Below are 23491 nucleotides of genomic sequence, written 5' to 3' on the forward strand. Positions count from 1 at the left end.
GGTTTTAGATGGCCCCTTGGTCATTTAACCTTGGAAGTTGCTGTCTGGTGAGAAACTTTATATGTCACTTGGTCCCCATCGTAGTAAAAATGACATTCATTCATAAAAACACAAAGGCTGTCTTTTCATCGCCATCACTGTGTGTTGATGTTTTATGTTCAATTTGATCAAGTGTTTAGGAATGAATGGCTCCAAATGAAAACAGACAGTGTGTGACTTCCTATGATATATACGTACTTCTGATCCATATAGTAGATTTCACTCAGCTTGTACCTTGTTGCAAGATGAAACAACACGATGGTCGGTTATTAACTACACTACAGATTTAACAGTATATGCTGAAGAACTGAGAATATTATGTTAAAAAAAATCATCATCTACTGCAGATCCAAGATTTAATTGATGTTAGATTAAGAAGCATAGAGGCAGAATAGATCTTGGTAGTTGTCTAGGAGCTGCAGAGTCAGTCGTTGCTTATTTCATGAATGATGACCAAATAACCAATCAATACCCGCATTCTAAAAAGGGGACATTCAATAGGTTCTTGGGATATTGCCAGCGGCAACCCTTGGTTTTTTTTCAAAAGATTGCTCTCTTTCTGTTTTCACTCTTCCAATCCAATATTGGCGCTCTCTATTTGTGCCTCACTTCCTTGGCCTCTGCTGCTCTCTCATGTATTGACAAAGCCAAAACTGCAAAACGGGCAGTAACGGACCTGAGCCTGACAAACAGCAGTTACCATAGAGATGGATTGGGGTCCTGAGAATCAGGCTACCCTGCTGACCTTCCTTCTATTGTTGGCCCAAGTGTTGTTCACAAAAAGGGCAAAGACTGGGTTTGGTTTATAGTTTCCTAATTGAAATATCTGTGAATGGGGAATTTTTATCAATGGCACTCCGACCGTAGCTAGTAACGGGTTCTGCTGTCGTCATTGCATTTTTACTAGAAAGGCTGGCAAAGACGATAAAGTTCATGATGAGGGACGGATCGTCAATTTCCCTTTACAACCAGCAGAAAATGTTCGGTTGTATTAAGCATGAAATAACCCATGAAATGGAGAGAGAGCTATCCCGAAATGTATGCGTATTCAAAAAAGAAAAAAAATGAAGGTGCACTCAAGAGCTGTCGTGTCAAATTCCATTCAGGCGCTTGACATTTTGATTGGCATCTCAAACTGCTTGCTGGTGTGTTCATTTTCAGAGCTCACCGTGTAAACGTGTATGAGCATATCCTGTTGCGGGATTAACCTAGGAATGAACTCTACAAAATCTTGCACATCGGTACTTCTGGGAGGCTTTTTATTTTAGGCATGTTTAACATTTGCCAGAAGCAGCCAGCGTGTGTCTTGTTTTTATTGGAGCTACAGCTTACCAGTGATGCTGATTTTAGCCGACCATTTGGAGGTGCCGTCCAGCACAGCCTGCTTGGCTGTCTTGAGATGGCTGGTGAAGTCCTCCTTGGAGATGTCAAACATCTCCTGGATCACTTCAAACACCTCGGGTCGGTTCTTTTCCCTGATCTTCATTCGCTCCTTCATAGCCATGATTATGTTTTGGGTCTTGTCCTCTGCCCCATGTTTGGAGCTCTTCTCCACTGCCCCTAAAAGAGATGGCAGATTTGGAGTTATAGACAGAATGTGTCCCCGAACAATAGAGTAGCTCTCTCTTGAGTTTAATTTTTTTGATGAACTGACTTTCATCTGCAAAAAGGCTCATAATTTAAGATTTGATTCATCCTTATCAGACTGATAAGGATGAATCGTTGTTTGAGTCGGAGAAAAATTGCTATGCTAGTATCATACTGTTACAAAGCATCACGTTTAGGTGTAGCTAATCCCTTTAACTGTGAATAGATTGCCACTAGCATGCTGCGGCACTTTTTTTTTATTATCCGACAGTGTTACAAACGGGACAACCCTGATTACAATACCGATTGGATAGGATAATGTGTGAAAGTGTCTGAGCGAGACAATTTTTTCAATTGATTGTTGACGATTCAATTTTCAGACTTACTCTGTAAACAGTCTGCATTGAGCAGGTCTTGGCACTTTTCGTGGCATTTGACGCCACACTCGGAGCAGCGCATCCCTTGGCGGGCGATGCCCCACAGGAGTCCCTCGCATTCATGGCAGTAAGTGGGCGCAGTGGCCGTCCACACCTCAAAGTTGTGTGGTGTTGTGGAAGAAATTGGGTATATCAAGGCCTGCAGGGTCTTCTTGAAGACGTGAAGTTTCTGAAAAGAGCAAAAAGACGTGTAAGGATTACCATGGATTAAAGAGATTGAACCAACTGTGATGCAAAATTCACTATTTTCTCTACGCGTGCGCACTTGCGTACCCCTGACTGTCACCGTCCAAGTTGGCTTGATCAACTTCTAACTATAGCAAAGTTCAAAGCGTAGGAGAGTAAATCAGATTTAGATCTCATTATACTCAGATTAACAACATCTTTAGCCCCAAAGGCTTTGTTCCAATCGACTGGTTGGCAGACTGAAGCCTCTCCGTGCCGAAACACTCGTTGACAAGCCCGTCTTGACAGAAACCTCCTCAAATAGAATGCTTTACTGCAACGGTGGCGCCATCAACAATGGGCAAACCCTGCCAATTCTTGACGGAAGAATCAATGTGAGCTTTAAAGAAGGTTTTAAAAATGGGAATGATCCAGATTGAGTTGGAGTGAAAGTGGTGGAAAGACAGGATCCATGGAGGCGAGATAAATCTCAACTTGTACCCCCTCCCCATGCGTTAAACAACTTTAGAGCAGCTCACACTGCCCACTCGTACCACCAGATGATTAAATGCTGCCAGATGACAAGACAACGAGGCTAGGTTAAACGCGAAGATTCATGCAAAGAGCTGAACTCAAGTGGACCTTTAATGAAACGCTAAGGGAGACTTGAGAGATTTCTCTTTTTAATCTAAGGGCAACGAGATCTAGCAGATGTCCAAGATTTATTCACAGCCTCTGTAATACGGTTTAACAAGACTTTTTTCGCCCCATTGTTGATCACCCTTGCTATAATTTGTGAAGGCATATTTTGATACCTTTTAGTCAGTGTATTGTGTTCTTTTCATTTTCAACTTCAAAAAAACAAAACGGTGATTTACCACCCAAAAAAATCACTTTTAGGCTCAGATCAAAAATATGAAACAGAATACAGGACTGAGCATTTAGTTGGATGTTTTTACATGGACTCGAATTCTGGTAATGGGATTTGTGCAGAACGTAATTTAGCTTGTTTGCCGCCACAATCGATGACATATGCACAGGATTCCTCATGAATGAAAAAGGAAAGAACAAATACCCAGTACAATTCTCATCCACTGTGCTCCCAATGCTGCCTATCACACCACTCAGCAGAAGTGTGAAAAGCACTGGTGTGAGTCACCCTGTGAGGTAACCCTGGCTCCGTTGTGCGAGACAGAAGTGTTTGACAGACACCGAGTCGAACTGAGAGCAAGGCACTAGCAGAGTCAAAACCTTGAATCCCCTTTGACCTTTCCCTTTCACCACCTGTTGTCTGTGCTGTCAACTACTCTGTCCAAACAACCACTTGCAAAATCCAATGGTACACTCAAGTCACATTAGTTTCTATTTCTTCTAAGTCTGGAAATGGGTCTGAAGACCACTTTTTGGTAGGGTTAGGAATCAATTCCCTTTTAACTTGTGATCTTAATATTGCTCTCAGCTGCTTAGGTTTTGGCCTTGCCTTGGTCTAGACCTGGCTTGGTCTACGTCTTCATTTGATCTCAACTCCCTAGTTTTATCTTGACTTGGCCTCTACCTGCCTTGGCCTTATTTTGACTTTGTCTTTAGTTGATGTCAGCTCCTCAAAGTCTTGATCTTGATTTGGTCTCGACATGCCTGAATGTATTTAGTAATTACCTCATTGAATATTAACTCTATTGAATCATTAACCCCACTGTCATGCATATTACATCGATATCACTGTGATAAATGCAGCACCACAAAGGCTGTCGTGAAACGGTTGGACCACAGACAGATAAACACAACCCAAGTTCTTTGTATTGATGTTGTCCACAACTGAAAAGTTGCGAATAGCTGACGCATACACAGTTTCACTCTGCCCTAAAAAGCTAATCAACTGGAAACATGATTCAGATGTCTTATACGTCAGCTGATTTGAAACATCCATTTAAGGTAATACAAAGTGGTAGACACCAGCCGGGATGTGTAGGATAGAGAGACATCACAAACGCGGGAGGTGAGGGGGCAGCTTGTTCAAACGTGGACGCCCGATCGTTCACGTCAACGCCGCCGGACTGCTATGAAGAATTACTCGCTGTGTTTCTCCCCTTCCATTCTTCTTTCATCACCCTTTTTTCTCCGGATCCACTCCCTAACGTCATTTGATTGTCTGTACGTAGCCCCCCCCCCCAACTCGCCCGCCCTCCAGCCCCCTCTTCTAGTCCTCACAGAGAAGCACTCTCCTGGACTTAATGCAGCAGATAAAACTCTGACATCTGCTCGGCCTACTTACAACAACCGCACAATCTGCAGCCTTGCTGGGAACTCGACCACAAAAATACACAACACTGTTTGCCCTCTGTCCGAATATACTTCTCGACAGCTGCCCCTTTAGGTCCCTTGCTTACAAGGATGCACAGTCTCAAATTATAAAAGGGGGCAGCCCGGCTCCACTAATAAACACAATGAATATTTCATGTCTCTTCTCTCCCATCTGGATTTTCCGTCTTTAAAATCCTTTTAATCTCCCACAATGGTACCAGATATCATAAAATAGTGACCTCAACTCCAACAGACAACAATCCCTTAATTAGTCAATAACGGCATTATCTTCTTAAAAAGATAAACACTTTTTCCCCTTACTATATCTTCACAAACCAATTCTCAATAGACCTAATTCATGACGAGTGTACTTGGGTTGCCAGTTGTTAGCAATGTTGTTAGCATGTTAGCAATTCCCATTTGAAATACTAGCCGCTGACATCAAGGCAGGAGGTGAAATGCTTGTAGTTTTTGCGAGTCGTTAACATGCTGACTGTTAGCATGTTAGTTTTTTCAGCAATTGTAGCTTTTAGCATGTTTCTGTTTTTTATATTTGCAGGGCAAATGTTAAAATAAGTATACAGGACAAGCATCGGATACTTGATGTCTATCTTTGGAAATGCTTCCATATTTAATGCAGGGAGTTTAGTTCTCACGTAGCCTCAAGTTCAACCTGGTTTGCCTGTTGTTCTGCAGAGAAAGTGCTCTCACTCCTGCCTGCTGTAAATCCACCTCTCCCTCTGGGAGAGACGAATTGCAATCAATTAATACAGAGACAGCTTTGGAGGTCACCACAAAAGTGTCTCTTCCTATTGACTTTTACATTCCGCCTGTTCTCTATTACAGTAGCTCGGCCTTCCATGGTTGCTGGGTGTTTATTAATAATTACTGGATGTTGTCAAATTTGACACAGCAGGAGCAAATTTTAATGAATGGCAGAAAATGTGCCAGACATGCGAGTAGGGTTATTTCACAAAACCTAATGAGGACAAACCCAGTTTAAAAATAAATTCAAATTTATGACGCACAAATCAACCATTCATGTTGCAAATGTTGTTTTTAAAAAAATGGCCATTAATTATGAAATACAGCAAAATGAGATACAAGTTTACCAACAAGAAACATGAGCATAAACCTGTGGAGTGACTGTCGTTAATACTGTGTAAGATCGCACACTATATTTCTGTTTGAGAGTTTTTACATGCATCAGTAAGTGCTGCTGTTTTGGTTATCAAGGGATTTCTAATGGGCTCAGCACTTAAATATTTCATGTGATGTGTGAACAATGGCATCTATGAAATGAGGTAATGACAGACCCAGGAGAACTATTTGTTTGTTTCCAAATGGCAAAAGGGAGCTGTTTATTTGGGGGGGAGGCATTTATTTCTTAGAACTGGCACACAGCGCTGATAAACGGTAGAGCCACTTAGGTTTCTTTTAAAATAACCATCTCCCGTGGCTTCCCCAGTCTGGGGAACAACCTCATCTGAGAGCTCAGCTGTAACCAAACAATAAAGGCCAAGCGTGCACAGCGGGTACTCACCAAGTCCTCGTTGTTCAGGGTGGAGCGATTCACCAGAGCAAACGAGATGCCTGCCTTTCGAGCAGTGAGGGTCTGTGAGCAGAAGTGGAACAAGGTGCATGGTGGTGATGAGGAGGAAAGAAATCAATGACCTATTTTTGAGAGCTTTTCTGCAATTTATCACAGGCAGACAATGCATCTGCACGAACATGTAAAAATAAGAATCCAACTCCAGCTGGGAAAAGTAGTTCCACAATCCGTGCCAGCGTCCTGATTATGTTCCACCTTTAGAAGTATAGTCTAGATTAATTTGAGCAGAGACACAAAGGAATCTTACCAAAGCCTGCGGTTTCCAGGAGTCCACCAAATGAGGATGAAAGAGAGACACAAAAGAATTAGACAAGTTCCAGCAAGTCAATTAGGACTGAAAGCACTAACGGCAGAGTCGTTGTTTTCCAAAGTGAGCGTACAAGTGTCTTAACTGCCATGCAGGACTGCTGATTGTTTTGCTTTACAGCCTTTAGGCAGATAACTCGTCATCAGACATCACAAAGCCCATTGCATGATGTTTTTTTGTGTGTGTTTTTAATCCATCCATGCACTAAATATTACTCATTTGCAGTCATGCTTGACTTTTTTCTCAAGCTCGCCGTCTTATATGTTCAGCTGTATGCTCTGCACAATCATTTTAGAGAAACACCGAGGGAAACACACACAGACGGACAGTACGGGTGAAGCCAGCTGTGCTACATACACCAACCTGACGCATACACACTTGCTCGGATGTTCACAAACGCACAAATGGTAACACGCATGTAGACTGGGGTGGGAATTGCAGAGGAAATTGCAATGCTGTACACTGCCAACTATGATCATGGTATCGTTGTTATGGTATGAATAATTGATTGGGGGGGTCAGCTACGATGGAAATAGAAGTAACTCGAATACAATACATCAACCGCTTTTCTCCGAAGGACCAGTTCACGGTAGTACAGTTTTCTTGGACCGGCAACTTGACGCATGCGTATGTATATTACCAATCAAAAACAATCGGCGATCACAATTATACGCTAAGCTGCAAAAAACAAACAAATATATACACGCTATTTATTCCACATCTATTTATTTTATATTTATTTAAGGCCATACCAGTCCACAGACCAGTACTTGAGAACCTCTGCTGTCGATATTTTGTCCCACCTCCAATATAGATGCACAGATACACACAGACACGCACACACATATATATGTGATAATGACATTTGTTTTAAAATGAACACCCTCTGAATTTTTGAACCCATTGGTGACACACACACACTACAGACACTGACAGCTGACAATAGTGGACCGGTCTTTACCACCAGCCTCTTCTATGGTAAAGATCTACAGACGGCCATGGAGAACGGCGGAAAGAACCTCTACATGAACTGTGAGCGTTGATGTAAGTTTTTTTTGATTATTTTTATTTTTTTTAATCAACATGCACCAGCACTGCTGAGGTTGCTGCAGGCAATCCGACATGACTGATTGGATCTGATCAGTGGCGATATCACTGCTTTTTAAATCAATTTCCGTAGTTGGACTTTTTTTTTTCTATTTGTGCGTCTTCATACTGATATGTTGGTGAACCCCGCTGCTGCTGCCCTGAAGCAATCATACAGCAGATGAGGGGGGGGAGCGTGGGGGGGGCATTGACAAACGCATGACAAGAAGGGAGGGGGAGAGGGACAGGCACCAATTTTTTATTGCTGACTTCATCCCTTGTGTAAAAGGCTTGTCGAGCGTCACTTTTACATGATTTAAAAGCCGCACACCGTTAAATCAAGAGTCAATGAAGTCTCTCCCGTAGATATATTTTTGGGTTGAGTTGTCAACATTTCAAGTTGAATCCAATAACAATAAGAAAAAGTCATCAAAAAAAGGCTGAAATCTGACAACTCACTGAAAAATATCACCCATAACTGTGATGGGTTTTATGTAGGAATGGCAAAATATACACGCAAAATCCCAAAAGATTAACAAAAATAAAGTAATAATTAAGACAACAACCCATACTTACCAAGACAATGTTGGTTATTAATTTCATGAGAGACATGGACAAATACAGCATCAACTCATGTTGTTCACTGTGATATAAACATTTATCAGCATCCATAGTAATCCAAGCATTCAAATTAACCTATTCCATGATTTTAAAAGAGTAAAAAGTATTTACGGATTTTTTAAATTATTTTTTGTTACATGGTTACGGCTAAGGTACATGATGATGAGCAACATACATACACAAGAGACGGTCACAGACAAACAAGAATAGACACATTTGTCGTCATTGTTGTTGAGAGGCGGCGATCGTGTGTCGCTAAAGTGGAGCGTCGGGTTTATGTCGGGTATGTTATGACACATTATGTGCCAATAAAAGCAAATGTGGGAGCATGCTCTAACAAATCTAAATTTCTGTGTAGCTCAAACACATCACTGTAGTCCCTGCAAAGCAACCAGTTTACACAGCAAGTGTCGTCTAATCCACTGAGGTTTGCACTTGAGTTTCATCACTTCATTATACAATGCCAGAGTACTGCAAATTTCCTGACTAGATTATTTGGATCTGTTCGCTTCATTTCTATTGCGCAATGTAGCCGCCGGGTCCCATGAATAACTGACAAGACGAATGATCACATTATTAATGAATTAATTAATATGGCTTGCATCGCTCAAGACTAAATGTGCAGTCAACATTTTGAATTCTCTAGATATTTTTTTAGTCCATTTGTTTGTTTATAGTAAATAAAGATTGCATGACAGTCATTGTTTGACACACCTCTATTGTGTGATGGAGAGTGTCGTAATCTTATTTAGATTTTCGGAATTATTTCTCATTATATTGTTTATTTCTATTGTGCAAGGTGGAATACATGTGATCATTTCGGATCTTCCCATAGATTTTCTTTTTAAGCACTATACGGGACGACACGCACTACAAGTTGTTATTCCTCGTTCGGAAAATTAATGATAATCAGGTTGCCGGTAAAGCTACGTTTCTATTCCGCTCCTTCAGCTGATACTCACACAATGTGGAGTTCCACCAGCGGGACACACCGTAAGGTCACTCAGATAGCTTTGACATAAATCACACACAACCCCGTTAAAGACAGATGACTCACCAGGTCTCGGACAAGAGGCACAGTCCTTTTGCGGCGTAAATCTGGCATGCTGTCAATACCGTAAAGAATACTGCCGGCCCTAGAGAAGCAGACAGATTTAAAGTGTATTAATATCATAATAATGCCACGCGGGGGGAGACATTACTACTATGAGGACTTTTGATTTACGCGGGCCAACAAGCACCATGGATCACGCCTCCTGCCTTCACCTGTCTCACCTTTGGATAGGACTTCATTGCAATCCATTGTGGTACTGCTCTAGATCATCTAAGCCGCATCGCTGGCGTCGGGCGGGATCAAGTACCTCCAAAATCACTTTTCAGAAGAGCCCAAAAACATGTTTGTTCAACTATTGGCTCATCCGTGGCTTCTTTAATGCTCCTCCAGGAAGTGTAGTAACAGCAGGGGTGTTGTAGTTTCTTTGCAACAGATGCCAAGGAATGGTTGGATTTTAATTTAATTTTAATAACCAACCAATTAGATTCATTGCAGCACGTTTATTTCAGAAATCAATTTGTACCGTGGCGACACACCCAGAATTTCGATTTACGTAGGAACCGACACCACCGCAGCAGTCAAGTCATTATGTTGCGACATTAAATTCAATTCCTATATCCCATTTTGTCGAGGATGCCGATTGCTTCTGTCGTTGTGACATTTAGGTGTTGACTCAATTCTCTCACGCCATCGGCCTGATCCGCATCCTTTCCCCCGCCGTCCCACCAGCCTTGTTCCTGCACTACCAGGCTCTGGGCGGCATCACCTCAACTGTCACTCAAAGTCTCTCTAATGACCTCGACGGCAAGTTCTTCCTCTGCGTTACTGGAGCTCCTCAAGCCTTTTGTGTCAGGCCCCGAGTTACACAATGTGACGAGCAGCCGGGCGGGTCCATGCCTCACCCTGGGGGGGGGGGGGCTTTAACTCTCGCTGCTTCTATGCAAAGGTCGTGCTCCAGATGGCCCAATTGTGAGCTGGGGTTATGTGGGTTAAATAGTGGTAACCTTTTTTGGTAACTTTTGGAAATTGCAGAAAACTGAGCAGGTACGTGGATCAAATTTCTGGCTCATAGGCTAACAATGAGAAATTTGCTTTGGCCTTCCTTTGTGGAGTTTGTATGGTCTGTCTCTGCTTGTTTGGGTTTTGTCCCAAAACATATATCCTTGGTGTATTAAAGACTCAGAATTGTTCCTCGATGGTACCGTGAGTGAGAACGGTTCTTTGTGTAAATACATGTGCCCTTCGATTGGTTGGTGATCAATTCAGGAGCCCCAAGTCAGCCAGCGTAAGTGACACTAATGTGGATTAGTGCTTTAGAAATCCTCAATTCCCTGGCATCCAGTCCCAGTACAACTATGCCTCAATGTGAAGCCCAAATGTTTACAGTCCACAGTAAAGAAATTGGCCTGACTGTTCTAATACTTTGTGTTTAGCTTGCCCTAGTTCACAAATTCTAGGGTTCATACTACCTTAACTAATTGGGGCTGCCTGGCAGAGAAACAAAAGATCCTGTCACATTTTGCTGCCTCTGTTTGTGGGGTAAAATAAAAAACAGCCCAACCAGAAACTGTGAACCGATTAGACATGAGCTACCACTCACCCTCCAGACTGCAAGCCGAGCACTTTGGGGTCCAAAATACTGCGAGGCTGCAAAAGAAAAGACAAATGCACTGTTAAAAACCACCACAGGTTCCGAATTACGTGGCCAATCACGAAATGGCTCATTCATAACAAAACACCCCCCCACGTTCAGGAGTCAATTCAGGATAAACTAAATGATGGGTGTATAATAGGAGGAGAAGACGGAGAGCACAGCGGGAAGGGAGGGAAGCACCAAAGGCGAAAATGGACTAAATTATTCCACATCAATGTAATTTGTGGGCTCAAGACTGAAAATGATGTCGCTCTTGGTGCTTCGGGCCCAGATATGCCTATTGTGTAATGCTCCCTGTTCACTGACCAAAATAATATTACACACAAATTCCTCGGGGAAAAAAAAGGAGTAGCGAAAAGGGTTATGACAGGATGACGGCATGGATTTTTTTTTTTTTAACACATGCTGGATTTTCTTTTGAACACCTGACAAATAAAGTATAGTGACTTTTCACATTTGGTATATGGATGACACATTCCACTACGCTTACACAAACACATGCACATGCGTGAACATCACGTGTACAAGAAGAACAGTGACTTAAAACCTGAGTATCCAAACCACTGCAGTCTGAAAGGAGAAAATGACAGCAGATTCAATCAAGGGCTTCTTACTTGCATAATCAATTAACGAGTGAATAGGGCCATAACTCATTATGTGAGGATAATGGTAATGTCACAACATAGACTTTCTGGTGTATTGCGATACATCATTATAGATTTATAAGTGAAAACTCATCAACGGTCTTAGATGCATGCAAATCTAAGGCTTTGTCACTTTCTGGCCCAATTTGATCTTGATTATAATTTTAAAATACATGGCACCTTGACAGGAATATTTTTTATCAGCGACTGTATAGAGAAAAGTTGTTACTGAGTAAAGCAGTTAACACACACCTCAAAATGGAGCATATATATAGTATATATATTTTGATGACACAGGAGGGCTGAGCCAAATGAACAACCATGCACGTTAAATACCGGATCAATGCAACACGATATAAACGGCATCTTTGATCGAACACCTGAATTACCAGGCATGTTGACACGCTACATTAGACAAGTGCGAACGGTTTGGTATCGGATGGCAATTTTTGCAGAAGAACCTGCTCGGAGAGCTTAGGCCGGACCGCAGAGATGTAATTAGTCCACAATTGATCGGCATATGATAGATGGTGATGTTGTGTAAATGTTATGTACTACAAACTACACACAGGTGATCATAAGAGGGTGATTAAATTGCAGCCGTAACTACAACAACCCCATGCAATTTTGTTTCCTGTTGACATGCTGTCAAGAGGACAATTAATGATTAAAATATGAGAGCACGGAGCAACTAAATCTGCCGTTTTCCCCAGGAATGCAATCACCTAGCAGAAATGCCAATGAATGAAAACGAGGATTGGAAATACTGCTGGAATCATTGCCAATCATAGCAATGTAAACCTTCCTCCTATTTGCTCTGAACAGGAGGAGGCAGTATTGAAGCAATGGGGTTGAACAAACAATATAAGGGTTATCATTTTATTATTATGCAGGCTGACAAGTTAGTCCTGAAACTTGGACAGAACCTACCTCTAGAAAATATTTTTCAACCAGACAATTGTAATCTTTTCTATTTTGAGTCATCTTTCAATCAACGCTGGTGGTTGCCCATTGAGACTTTCATCCTTTTTGTAAACAGTGCAACTTCTGGTCTTGCTGTGCGGCCAAAGCCACAATATATCGGATGTGGCTGCACCCAAGCGGAGGAACAGCACTCAGCTGTGTGTGCAGGCAGCGCGGACAGCAATCAGCTAAGCTACTTTGAGCCGCAGCCTGACAAGATTGAGTCATCGCTCGTCCACAGTTGCATGAGATAAAAGCCTTACAGCCGGTTGAGATGAACCTCATTTCACAGGTGCCTTAAATCTCGCAGGGGGCAAAAAGTAACAAAGATAGCGCCCCAGGTCTTTTCCCGTGCTGTGGGCAAAAGTGTGGCGTGAGTAACAATGGCAGTAAATTTAGCATCTTGGAACCGACACGCGTGATCACACCTCGTGTAGATCAGCACTCACCAGAGCAGAAAAGCCTGCTTTTGGCTGATAGCGGGAAATACACAACATTCGCTCCAGGATGAACACACCAGACACACAAATATATGCTGGTGTGTTTCTATTTACTCATACAGGCCGAGGCGGGCGCACATCGGGCAGGAGAGAAAAAAAAATCCTTAGAGCGGGTGAACCAATTGTTACGTAATCAAAAAACAAGCCCCCAATTCAGTAATAGCTGCATGACACAAGGCTGTACTATAGAGACGAGCTCTAACCTTGTCTCAAACTGATGGAAGGGATTTTACTGATGCTTAGCACGTCAGGTCACATCGTACTAGAGGATTTGATCATGCCAACATCAAAGGACAGAAGTAGGATAATGAAAATACAATGATTCCATTTTTTCACAGGGTTGCGAGCAAGTGCATAGAGCGAAACAGAGTCAAAACATTTTCAACGATAAATTAGCAGTCAGAATTGTCGTTCAACCTTTGTAGCTGCTGCCAGTGGTTTACTTCAAGTGCCAGTGCTGCTCTCAAAAGAAGTGAGGTCATTGGGTTCAGAAAGAATTGTAGGCATGAAACCAGCTAAATAATGGTCTTCATGCTCTGTTGCGCACCCTGGAACTGACACAGAGGGACCACACTGAGCGTGAGGCTACCGGGCCATGCGAAAACTCCATCCTGTTTAGTAAGTGACAAAGGATAATAGTGAGATGCCAAAGGATGACATTTTCAAATGGTGTCATCAATAAAAGCTATCAGCAAGTAACTGTTGTAGCATAGTTTAAAATTGCTCTGCTTACACAATAACAAATAGTGCGTTTCATCTGAAATGAAACGAATGCTTCGGTGGGTCGAGTGCCGGATGAGTCAGAGCGATCAAATGAAAAGTGAATTAATGTTTGTTGTCTTTGCCTATCGAGACTTCAGGGTGTAACATCTGAGAATGTAATTACTGATCTTGGCAAGCACGATGACAAATTGTTGAAAGGATTTTCCGCAACCTGTTGGGTTCTTTTCAAGTGGACTCGCTTCAATGAGGGTTTTTGTTCTGACACGAGTCAAGCACTTCACCTGCCAATGAGTGTTGGCGAGGGCTACTCAACGGCACTCTTTTGACATGTTGGGCGATTGACCCATGTGTGGTGGCGGTTCTGTAAGAGTCCTCGAGATGACTGTTTACCTTCATCAGTTTTTTCATTGACAAACCACACAGTGAGGTAGCGAGCTGTCGTGCATAAAGTGACACTAAGGTATTTCTGGGTGGAGATACTTTCAGGAAGAAGGAACAGACAGATATGGTAATCAGGCAGCTGTTGGGAGTTTAATTGACGTCTGCACATAGCTCGAAAAGCTTTGTTCTTTGGCTCTAAGCTTTGGTTCCTTCGTACTGTCTCAGATGGCGACTGACAGATTCTGCTCTATACTAAGCTCAATTAATCCTGGATATCAACTGCAGGTCTAAGTCACCACTTCCAATTTAGTGTCTGTTCGTTTTTGGACAGGATTTCCCAGAGGTGAGGGACTCGAGTCAGAGCAGATCAGCCTAAAATGCAGGTAATCAACTAAAGATCACCAGTTCAAGAAAAAATATGTCCTGTGCATATTTAGAAATCTGAGTACTGATCCAGAGCTGATGATGTCAAATTGAATAATACATATCCAAACGAGGCCATATGGGAAAAATTATTACAATTACTTTTCCTGAAGTCTCAGAGTCCAGTTTAATCCTATAAACTGCCAGTGTCCAAATACCTTTTCAGCCATAATATGCCTTGCTTTGCCATAGTATATGTGTGTGTGGAGGTAATGGCGCTGCCAGGCTGACATCATAAAAACCTCAAAAAATACCTCTACCCCAAAGAAAACCTCCTCAGCAGAGGTAATTAAACATCTGTCATTTCTAATACAGCAAACGACTTCCATGAGAATTAACTTGTAACAGAAAGAGAGATGGGTTGGGGACTTCACAGCTCTCTGGGCCCCATAATCATAGCTTCGAAAAGACCCTGGAGTCATTAGTTGCGGGTTGCTTACAGCATTCATTACATGCTGAGACACTGCCGAAGTAGCACCGCAGCATTGAACAAATAATAAGCTCTAAAGTTGCACACATGTAACCTCAACTTATTTTAAACCTCAATTTATCATTTTACACATTTGCCGGTTACTGTTGTGAGAATATATCTATATTTCATTTTTCAATCAAAACAGGGCTTACAGGGGATTTTTCCTGTAGCTCTGACTTCAACATAACTTTAGATTTTTCAACTGTGTAGTAGTTCCGTAATACCTGGCACCTTGTTCCGATTTACATATAAATTAGTTTTAAGTTACCACCTTGGAACACAATCCCATCATAAACAGTAAACCCCTGTACTAATCTACCCCAAGACGTCTTTAAATATTTGGCTGCCATTCACAGTAGCTTGTACTTATCCAAAAGTGCATCCGATAAACGAAGCAACTCACTACAGATGGTGCAAAGAGTGCCATAATTGCAAACACACGCATGCATATTCCACCCCTCATTAGCTTGACGCTTCCATCCTATGTAGCCAATGTGTGTACTCTTCATGAGTGCGTTCTGATGCGTGCTGGCTGGTCTGTGTGCGAGCTGTGAAGGGAGTCTCAGCAACGCTGCCTGCCACTCCTGCCAGCTCGCCCTTCTTCAACTGGCTATAGCAGTGTCTGCATTCAGATGCTAATTCACACTCCCAAGGGCATTCTGTAACCAGGTCAGCCTTGCTTGGAATATTTATAGAGGTCTGCCTCTAGTGAAGTTTGAAGGAGGTACACCCTTTTTATGCTTAGTGCAACATTTCTTCGGAAAGTGTGGCTATGAAAAATGCAATTACAGGGAGAGAAGAGCCCCTGGTATTGAGGAGGTGGTAGCCCCAGATTTCGAATTTTACTTATTCAGTCGAGCCGTTTTCACCGGGCAATGTCCGCAAACTTTTAGAGTGTTTAGGTTGTCTCGTCAGGTCTTCGGAAACTTCCCCAAACAGAATGTCATTCTCAGAATTTCTCCTAAACTTTCAGAAGTACACAGGGGGTCCTCGAGTTATGATGGTACCAACGTACGGCCCTTTAAGATTTCCGCATGTGTGTAAGGTCAATCAGGATTCTGGAGTGCTACTATTAAGGTTCTTTTGAAGCAGGATCATGTCTCTTACTTTATATCCTGTCTCTTTGTGTATTCCAGATTAATACAGTGGAAACCAGCATGAGCAGTCAAGAGGAAAACACGACTAGACAACACATACTAAAAGGAGAAAACTGCTCAAACTGTTTATGTCAATAAGGTAAGAAAAAAAACAGCCAAAAGTCAGTAATCCGCTGCACGGTTTTCTTACAAGTCATATGCCTGGAGTCTACTGCAAGCCTCACCCTGAACATGCAACACTGAGGGGTGATTCAGTCTGTTAGTGAGTCAGTCTTGTCAAAGTGGCACTTCTTTGTTAGTGGAAATAGTCAACACAAGTTAAAATGCACTGTCAGAGATTACAGTAGTGCACTGATTATATATTTTATGCAACTGTGGTTTCTGACAGTTGATTTGAAATATACAGTCCTGTGCCTAAAACTTATAAATCAAATGAGCTCAGCCCTCATTGCCCCAGTAGCCTCTTAACGTTTTTTTTTTTCTAACATGGATCAGTGGCTTGCCAAATGCGTTCTCATCTCATGCTGCCAAATAACAAACCATTTAGCTTTATTCAAATTTTATCGTGTCCCTCACTTCTTACAAGCAAAATACAATTGGAGGTCATAGTTGTCACTATAACCAGGTCATATGATTTTTTTTAAATTCCAAATAGTGATGCAAATACATTTTAAAGTGAAGCTTTGAGAGATCAAGGATAATAATGTCTTGGGAGATTTTTGTCTTCCCTGCATGTTGTCAAAAGCTACTATGTCAAAGTGATTGTAAACAAAGTGAAGGAGTCCTACCTCCTGCCAGGATCTGTTGCTCCAGTTCAGCCATCTGTTTCCGGTATGCCCTCAGAGCAACCTCTTTGAATGTCGGTCGGACGCGTTTCTTCGGTGGTGCTTCTGCGGCTACGGGCTTCTCCTCATCTATGTTTTTGCTTTCATCCTCTTCACGTTCCTCCACTTTCTCAGACACCTCGGCTGTCTCCTCAATCAGCTCCTCGATCTCCTCGATTTCCTCTTCACCCTCTTCCATTTCCTCAGTGATGTCATTGTCCTCTGTCTCGTCAGGTTCCTCAACATCCAAATACTCCACCATGGCGTCGTATTCGGCCGTGTCCTCGGTCACGTTGGTTTCATACTCCTCACTGTAATCCTCATTAAACTGCTCATCCAATCCGCAGTCGTATTCTAGGACGTGTGCTTCTTGGCTTGCTTCGGTGTCTCTTGTGGTGCTGAAATCTTCTGTGGTCTCTTGAGGGACGTCATTGTCCTGAGAAGCTTGGATGTCCTCGAATGCATCATTGTCCTGAGGAGACTCACATTCTTGCACAAATTCTTCAGTTTCGTTAACATTAGTCCTGTTCTCCAAATTAGCCAGAACCTGTTCCATCACCTCAACGTAGTGGGTCTCACCATCCTCTGATTGTTCAACGGCTTCCGTCTCTGCACCTTTTATCTCCGCCTCCTCCGGTTTGTAGTTAACAGGTTCTTTGTGAGCAGGTGGGTCTGGTGCAGAGGGCGCGTTGGAGGTGGAGATTGTGCGGAAACGCCCCATGAATGACGGAGATGGGTTTGTGGGTTCTTCAGGAGGTGCGGGAGTATTCTGAGGGCCAGATTTCCACACAACCTCTAGAGCTGATTTAGCCCTTTGCAGCGTAGAACCAAAGCCAAACCCAAACGACTTTTCACTGAGGTCTATACTGAGCCTGCTGCTCCATGACTTCGGCACCTCTTCGACTTTTTCAGTTCGAATCTCACTCTGACTGCGGTACATAGCTGAGGATTTACTTTGAGTTTGGTGAAAGCTGTGATTGACATCGATTTCAGGAAACGTTTCTTTCGGAACTGCTTTTGGGGTTTCCTTGTGGGCATCTTTAGCAACTACTTTTGGGCCATCTGGAGAGACTACCTGAGATGATTGACTTGGAGATGCCTGGGTGGCTTCTTTGAGCGACACCTTTGGGGTCTCTTTAGAAACTGGTGCTTCTTTGATTGGAATGCTGGAATCTTTTTTTGGGAGTATTTTATTGTTGTTGCTCTCCTTATTCTGTACTTTAGTGATCTCTTTTGGCAGTACCTTCGTAGCTTCTTTGGTAACCTCCTTAGAATCAAGTTTCTGTGTACCTTGTAGGGGTTCTCTAACCGTGACCATAGGCGACTGCTTCGGGGATTCTTTTGGGGACTCTTTTGGGGACTCCTTGGGAGTTGAAATTGGGCTCATTATCGGGGTGATTTTAGGGCTCTCTTTTGGTGACTCTCTTGGGCTTTGTTTCGGTGTCATCGCCTGGGAAACCTTTGGGGGTGCTCTGCTGACTTTAACTGCCTCACTGCAAATGACCTTAGGCACTACTTTAGCTACATCTTCAGGGGCCGGCTTTGTGGAGTATTTAGTTGTAGGTTTTGAGTTTTCTTTTGGGAAGGACTGAGGAATCTCTTTTGTTGTTGATTTCTTCTCTTTTATAGGCTCTTTTGGGATGGCATTTGAAGTCACTTTAGATGAAGTCTTTGCAGATGGTTTTACAGTTTCCTTTTCCTGTATTTTGGGGGTTTCATCTTTAATTTTAATTTGTTTGTTTGTTGTTTTAGCTATAACCTTTGAGGTATCTTTAGATGATACTTTTGCACTTTCTTTTGCTACCCCCTTGGAACTCCCTTTTGACTGGCGCACATGTGCTTTGCTGGACTCACGCTCCACAATGGGTGTAATAATGTGGGTAGTAATTGGTGGCAGGGTAGGCTCTCTGTCAAGCATCATGAACTCCTCCTCCCCTTCAAATTGTAAATCAACTTCTTGGCATTTAGTGATATTTTCTGGAAAACCTGGAATGGTAGAGGGGTCAAATGGACTGCTGACCTCTATGGACACTTCCAAACCTGAATCAGCTCCTTGTTCTATGTGATGCCAGTCTTTCCAAGGTGACAGGTCAGCTTGCAGAGAAACTTGGGAGCCACTGTAGTGGCTTCTGTCCCCAGACATGCAAACGAGCCCATTGCTCACCCCGCTGTCAACAGTCTCAGTTGTCTCAATCTCATTGTGTTCATAAGGTTGATTCTCATGGCTGAGTGGGTGACTGGGGCTAGCATACCAAGAGGATGCCATATCCTCCTGTTTCCTCTGCCACAGTTCCTGATCTGAGGAGGATAACAGAGAGCAGCCATTGGCCCGCGTAAAGTACTGGCTCTCTGAAAAATCCTCAGAGTACGACTGGCAAAGTTTTGAACAGTCTGATTCCGAGCGGCTGAGTTTTGGCGTGGAATAGTCACTCTGAGAGAGCCAACCAGAGGTCACATCAGAGTAGTAAGCCTTCCCGTGCTTGTCGGGGTCATAGTATGTGTCATCGGCATAGTGAACTGCACCTGAGTAACTCGCTTCCTCCCCTGACCGGCTGTGGTCGTGGGATCGTCTTTTCTCTGATTTGCTCTTATGAGCGGGCTTTGAAATCACCATTGCATATTTGTTTCTGCTTAGCTCATCTAATTCCTTGTCACTGTCCATGGAATCCCAGTCATCGCTCTCTACTACTTTGTCTTTTGCCGATACCTTAATATCCATACTTTCGTAGGTTTGTGAGGAGGACATTGCTTTGTCCTTTCGCTCTTTTCCTTCCCGAGTTAAGCTGTCGGTCAAAACGGTAATTCCAGTTCCTTTAAGTTTATAGCATTTTTTCAAGACTAAATCCCTGTCTTGGGGTGTTGCAAATATAACTATAATGGGACGAGGTTTGGCGTTAGAACATTCTCGTTGTTGGCCTAACCTGTGAGCAAGCTCAATTTTAATAGTTTTATGGGCATCGGCGAGACCCATTTTATCTTTTAGTAATTTATAAATAAGATGTTCTGTTTTCTCTGACCTTTCTTCGGGAACATTGAGGAAACGCAGAGTAGAATTATTGGCCTGGTGGCTAATTTGTTTTATGTAGTCGTGGATGTCACGGGTTTCCCTTCTTGACTGGACAAATCCAGAGCGAAGTTGCTCGATCTCGCTCTGAACTACTTCCACGCTGCTGGAGATCTCGTCAATCGAACTCTTCAGGGCGTTGACGTGGCCACGTAGCTCGGACAGTTCCGTCTCTATTTGGCTGATCCCTTGAAGTTCCTTGAAAATCATCTCCATGACATCCTGTGTCTGACTGATGCATCCAGTGGAGGAGGAGCCGGGTTCCAGAGTGGAACTCTTCTGCTGCCGTCCCGCCCGGTCCAAGGACTTGCTCCGGATGCCGAGGGTCTTCCTCCAGTTGCTCACCTCCGAGTCTGAAGAGACACATTCCTGACTCTTTTTCCATTTCCTCAACTTGCGAAGAGCTCCCAGCCGAAGAGTGTGCAGACTGGAGCGTTCCACTCTTTCACCCTCAGAGCTCCCGTCGGAGGGAGCCAAACTGATGAGGCTCTTCCGGTTCCGTCTTACTGGCATAGTGTGCGATTTATGCTCATCCAGCCTCCGTATTGGCTTCGCGTCGCTCAGTATGTCGGAATAGCTACTGTCGATTGAAAGAACCTCGGGAAATATGCTCTCATTGTTGTTATTCAAAAAAGGGGCGGTTTTAGGGAGTCCATTTGCGATGGCCACGCGATAACTGAAAGTGGGCGACAGGGATGAGCAATCGTTCTTGCCGTCGTCGTCTTCCAGTGATACGTTACGTGCTGAGGAGCATTTGGAGATCTTTTTAACAGTGGTCTTCACTGTATTAGACAGCGTTGGATTGTTTGCATGTAGGTCTGTGGTCAATTTTGTTGGCTCTTTATTTTTACTTCTCTCTTTCTTCTTAATTGGGTTTGCCAATTTCTTTGTAAACATTCCTTTGCAAATCTTTTCAATGTAAGCTGATATAATCTTGATGAGGTTAGAAACCATGGATGGCAACCCTGATGACTCTTTAGCATTAACAAGAGAAGGAGTAGATAGAGAAGAGAGCTCTGGCACTGTGAAGATTGTCAACTTGTTTTTTGTGAAGAGCAGACCACTTTTCACCGTAGGGTGATGCAACTGTCGGTGCGGTTTAAATCCAGTAAAGGTAATCCCCCTGAAATGTGAAATAGAAAATCATTAAAGTTCAGTTTTGCCCTGTAACATAGATGATTCATTCATACAGCCATACAGTGCAAGCGAACATATCATTTGTCAATGGTAAAATGAATGAAAGGCAAAAACGATGACAAATTATTAATTTTCTCAAATCAAGCTCCGGCGTAAGACGAATGGAGTTGTCAGATGCAGTGCAGCGCTTTCCATTTATTGATTATAATAGCAAGTATGACGTATGAACTAATTAAACATTGAAAGTTAATGATCTGTGCTGCCATTTGTTTCACGTGCAAAGTCACGGTGTGTACAGCTTAGTATTCGAATCGATCATGTGTTGATAATACTTGTGTGCAGCAGACTGTACGCTTGCAACTGCAGCGTGTTGAAAATTTAAACAGTCTGGAGAAGCTGCTGGAGCCGTTTGTTTACCAATGAGAGAACCCGGTCAACTGAGTCGAAAGAGCGGTGTTTGTCATCCAGAGGTTTTGACAGCTGCTTCATATTAGTCCTGGGATTTACAGTGTTGATACGACGGTCTACTACAGCCTCATTCCTACAAAGACCTGCACTTGTCAAAAGAGCTGTAAAGCATAGACTCACTTTTTAGCTTTAATGGAGAAGGACATCAGCATGTACTTTCAGTTGGAGTATGTATGGTTGTTGGTTCTTGCACTTTAGATATGAGATTTGACTAGTTGTTATTTTTATGTGAAATATGGAGGAGCGACATTTATTCGTGGAAGGGTCGAACATCTAAAGTCAAACACATTCGGATTATTTGAACAGTTTTTGCCCTAGAAAAAAATGGTCTTTGTCTCTTCTAGGTTTGCGCCTTTACACTTTTGAATACATTTGTCCAGTTGCTGAAAGTGTCAGTACATTTTTTGCAAAACTCGGTTCTATAACATAAAACTGAACAGTAAAAATCACAACAGGACAGAGACATAATAAAATACTCATTTCTAACTTCAATGGCAAAATGATAATGGGAATATGAATTAGATCTCAGATTCGTAACTGTCGCTCCCAAATTAACGTTATTAAAGGTATCGTTAAGTTACAAATCATCCTTAACTTTGACAACACAGAGTATAATACTGCTTCAAATGAGTCCAGTGACTTTCTGTAACGTCTGGTTTATGTTCATGATCACCCGCTCTTCTTACATCCTTGTTGAAGCAAGCAAAAGCCAAAGAAAAAGCAAATTAATGTGTTCATATGACTAAAACTGCTGTGAAGTTCGCTTGCCTGCAATACTGACACCTTTTGTGAAGTTTTATATTATTATGTTAATTAATACAAGTAACAATTTTTCCTCGATATTTTTCCCCAAAAATATTTTTTCAAAAATTCTGATTCTTCAGAAACTGTCGGTTGGGTTCATAGATAGCATTCCATACACCTTGCATGAAAAAAAAGAAAGATTTGATATGCCCTGACATTGCCACACAGACCAAGAAGTGACGTAATACTGCTGTCGGATTCGGTTAGTCAGCGTTGCACTAAGGGTTCTTCGGCACACCTTTCTAGTTTCCTCATGTCGAGTTAACCCATTAACATCATTCCTCCTGGACTTTGTTTCCATTCGAAACATCACAAGCCGTGCAGTTAGAGCCCACCTACACAACTTCTACTGAATGACCTCCTCTGGAGACAGTGTGGGCACAGATAGCACTTGATTGACATCTTCCATCCACTGTTCTTTTCTTTTTATTGGATCTGAGTGTCTGATTTTTTTTTAACTTCATTATCGTGGTATTAATTCAGAGAGGCCTGGAGATATATAACGCTCTTTATAGTGCTCCATTTTCAACGCCAACTTTTTTTGTTTTATCAGCCAGCCTCATCAGAAATACTTTTTGAGTTTTGATGGCGAGGACTTTAACTACTTTTTTTTTTTTTTTTTTACATATTTCCTCAGGGCTCTTGATTGGGGAAAGGACAGACAAAATTAGGCTCACAATTTAGAGGGCGAAAAAAAATCTATTTCTAATTACTGCCACTATTCTGAGTTTTTGTTGTACATTAATCATATTATTGTATATCGCCTACGGTTTGGGTTGTTGGCCCAGAAATATGATAAGAATTCTAAAAGGGGGGGTCCTCAGCTCATGACTGACTTCCTTTAATATGGCAGTGACATAACCCGAATTTGTATAGCGGCTGCACCGTAGTGCCACAAAACACTAACGTCTAGAAAATCTAATTTATTTTTAAATATTGATAAGCGATGAAACTCAAATGATGATATTGATGCTACATGTATATTTTGATGTCTGGCTAACGGCGGTTTACCTCAGGGTCTAATAATTGGCCTCGTTGGGCACATTAGTACCAATCCCTCAGGAATTACTGGAATCCTACTACAAGATTATTTCTGACAATCTGGTTTGCACTCCAGTGAATGGCACA

General features: G+C 42.5%; 1 protein-coding gene across 3 annotated transcripts in view; it reads right to left on the reverse strand.

Annotated features, from left to right (window-relative positions):
• LOC119120388 (protein unc-13 homolog C) overlaps positions 1 to 23491 on the reverse strand; it is a 77990-nt gene that overhangs the window by 48975 nt on the left and 5524 nt on the right. For all 3 annotated transcript variants that reach the window (XM_037247232.1, XM_037247231.1, XM_037247230.1), the window contains exons 2-9: positions 16855 to 21077; positions 11411 to 11433; positions 10810 to 10856; positions 9213 to 9291; positions 6389 to 6394; positions 6073 to 6144; positions 2013 to 2232; positions 1372 to 1599 (exon numbers count right to left, since the gene is read on the reverse strand). In XM_037247232.1, coding sequence (XP_037103127.1) covers positions 1372 to 1599; positions 2013 to 2232; positions 6073 to 6144; positions 6389 to 6394; positions 9213 to 9291; positions 10810 to 10856; positions 11411 to 11433; positions 16855 to 20908 — 4729 coding nt within the window. In that variant the 5' untranslated portion in view covers positions 20909 to 21077. The remainder of the gene's footprint in view (positions 1 to 1371; positions 1600 to 2012; positions 2233 to 6072; positions 6145 to 6388; positions 6395 to 9212; positions 9292 to 10809; positions 10857 to 11410; positions 11434 to 16854; positions 21078 to 23491) is intronic.

The sequence above is a fragment of the Syngnathus acus genome, chromosome 3 (genome assembly GCF_901709675.1).
Source record: "Syngnathus acus chromosome 3, fSynAcu1.2, whole genome shotgun sequence".
NCBI classification, from domain to species: Eukaryota; Metazoa; Chordata; class Actinopteri; order Syngnathiformes; family Syngnathidae; genus Syngnathus; species Syngnathus acus.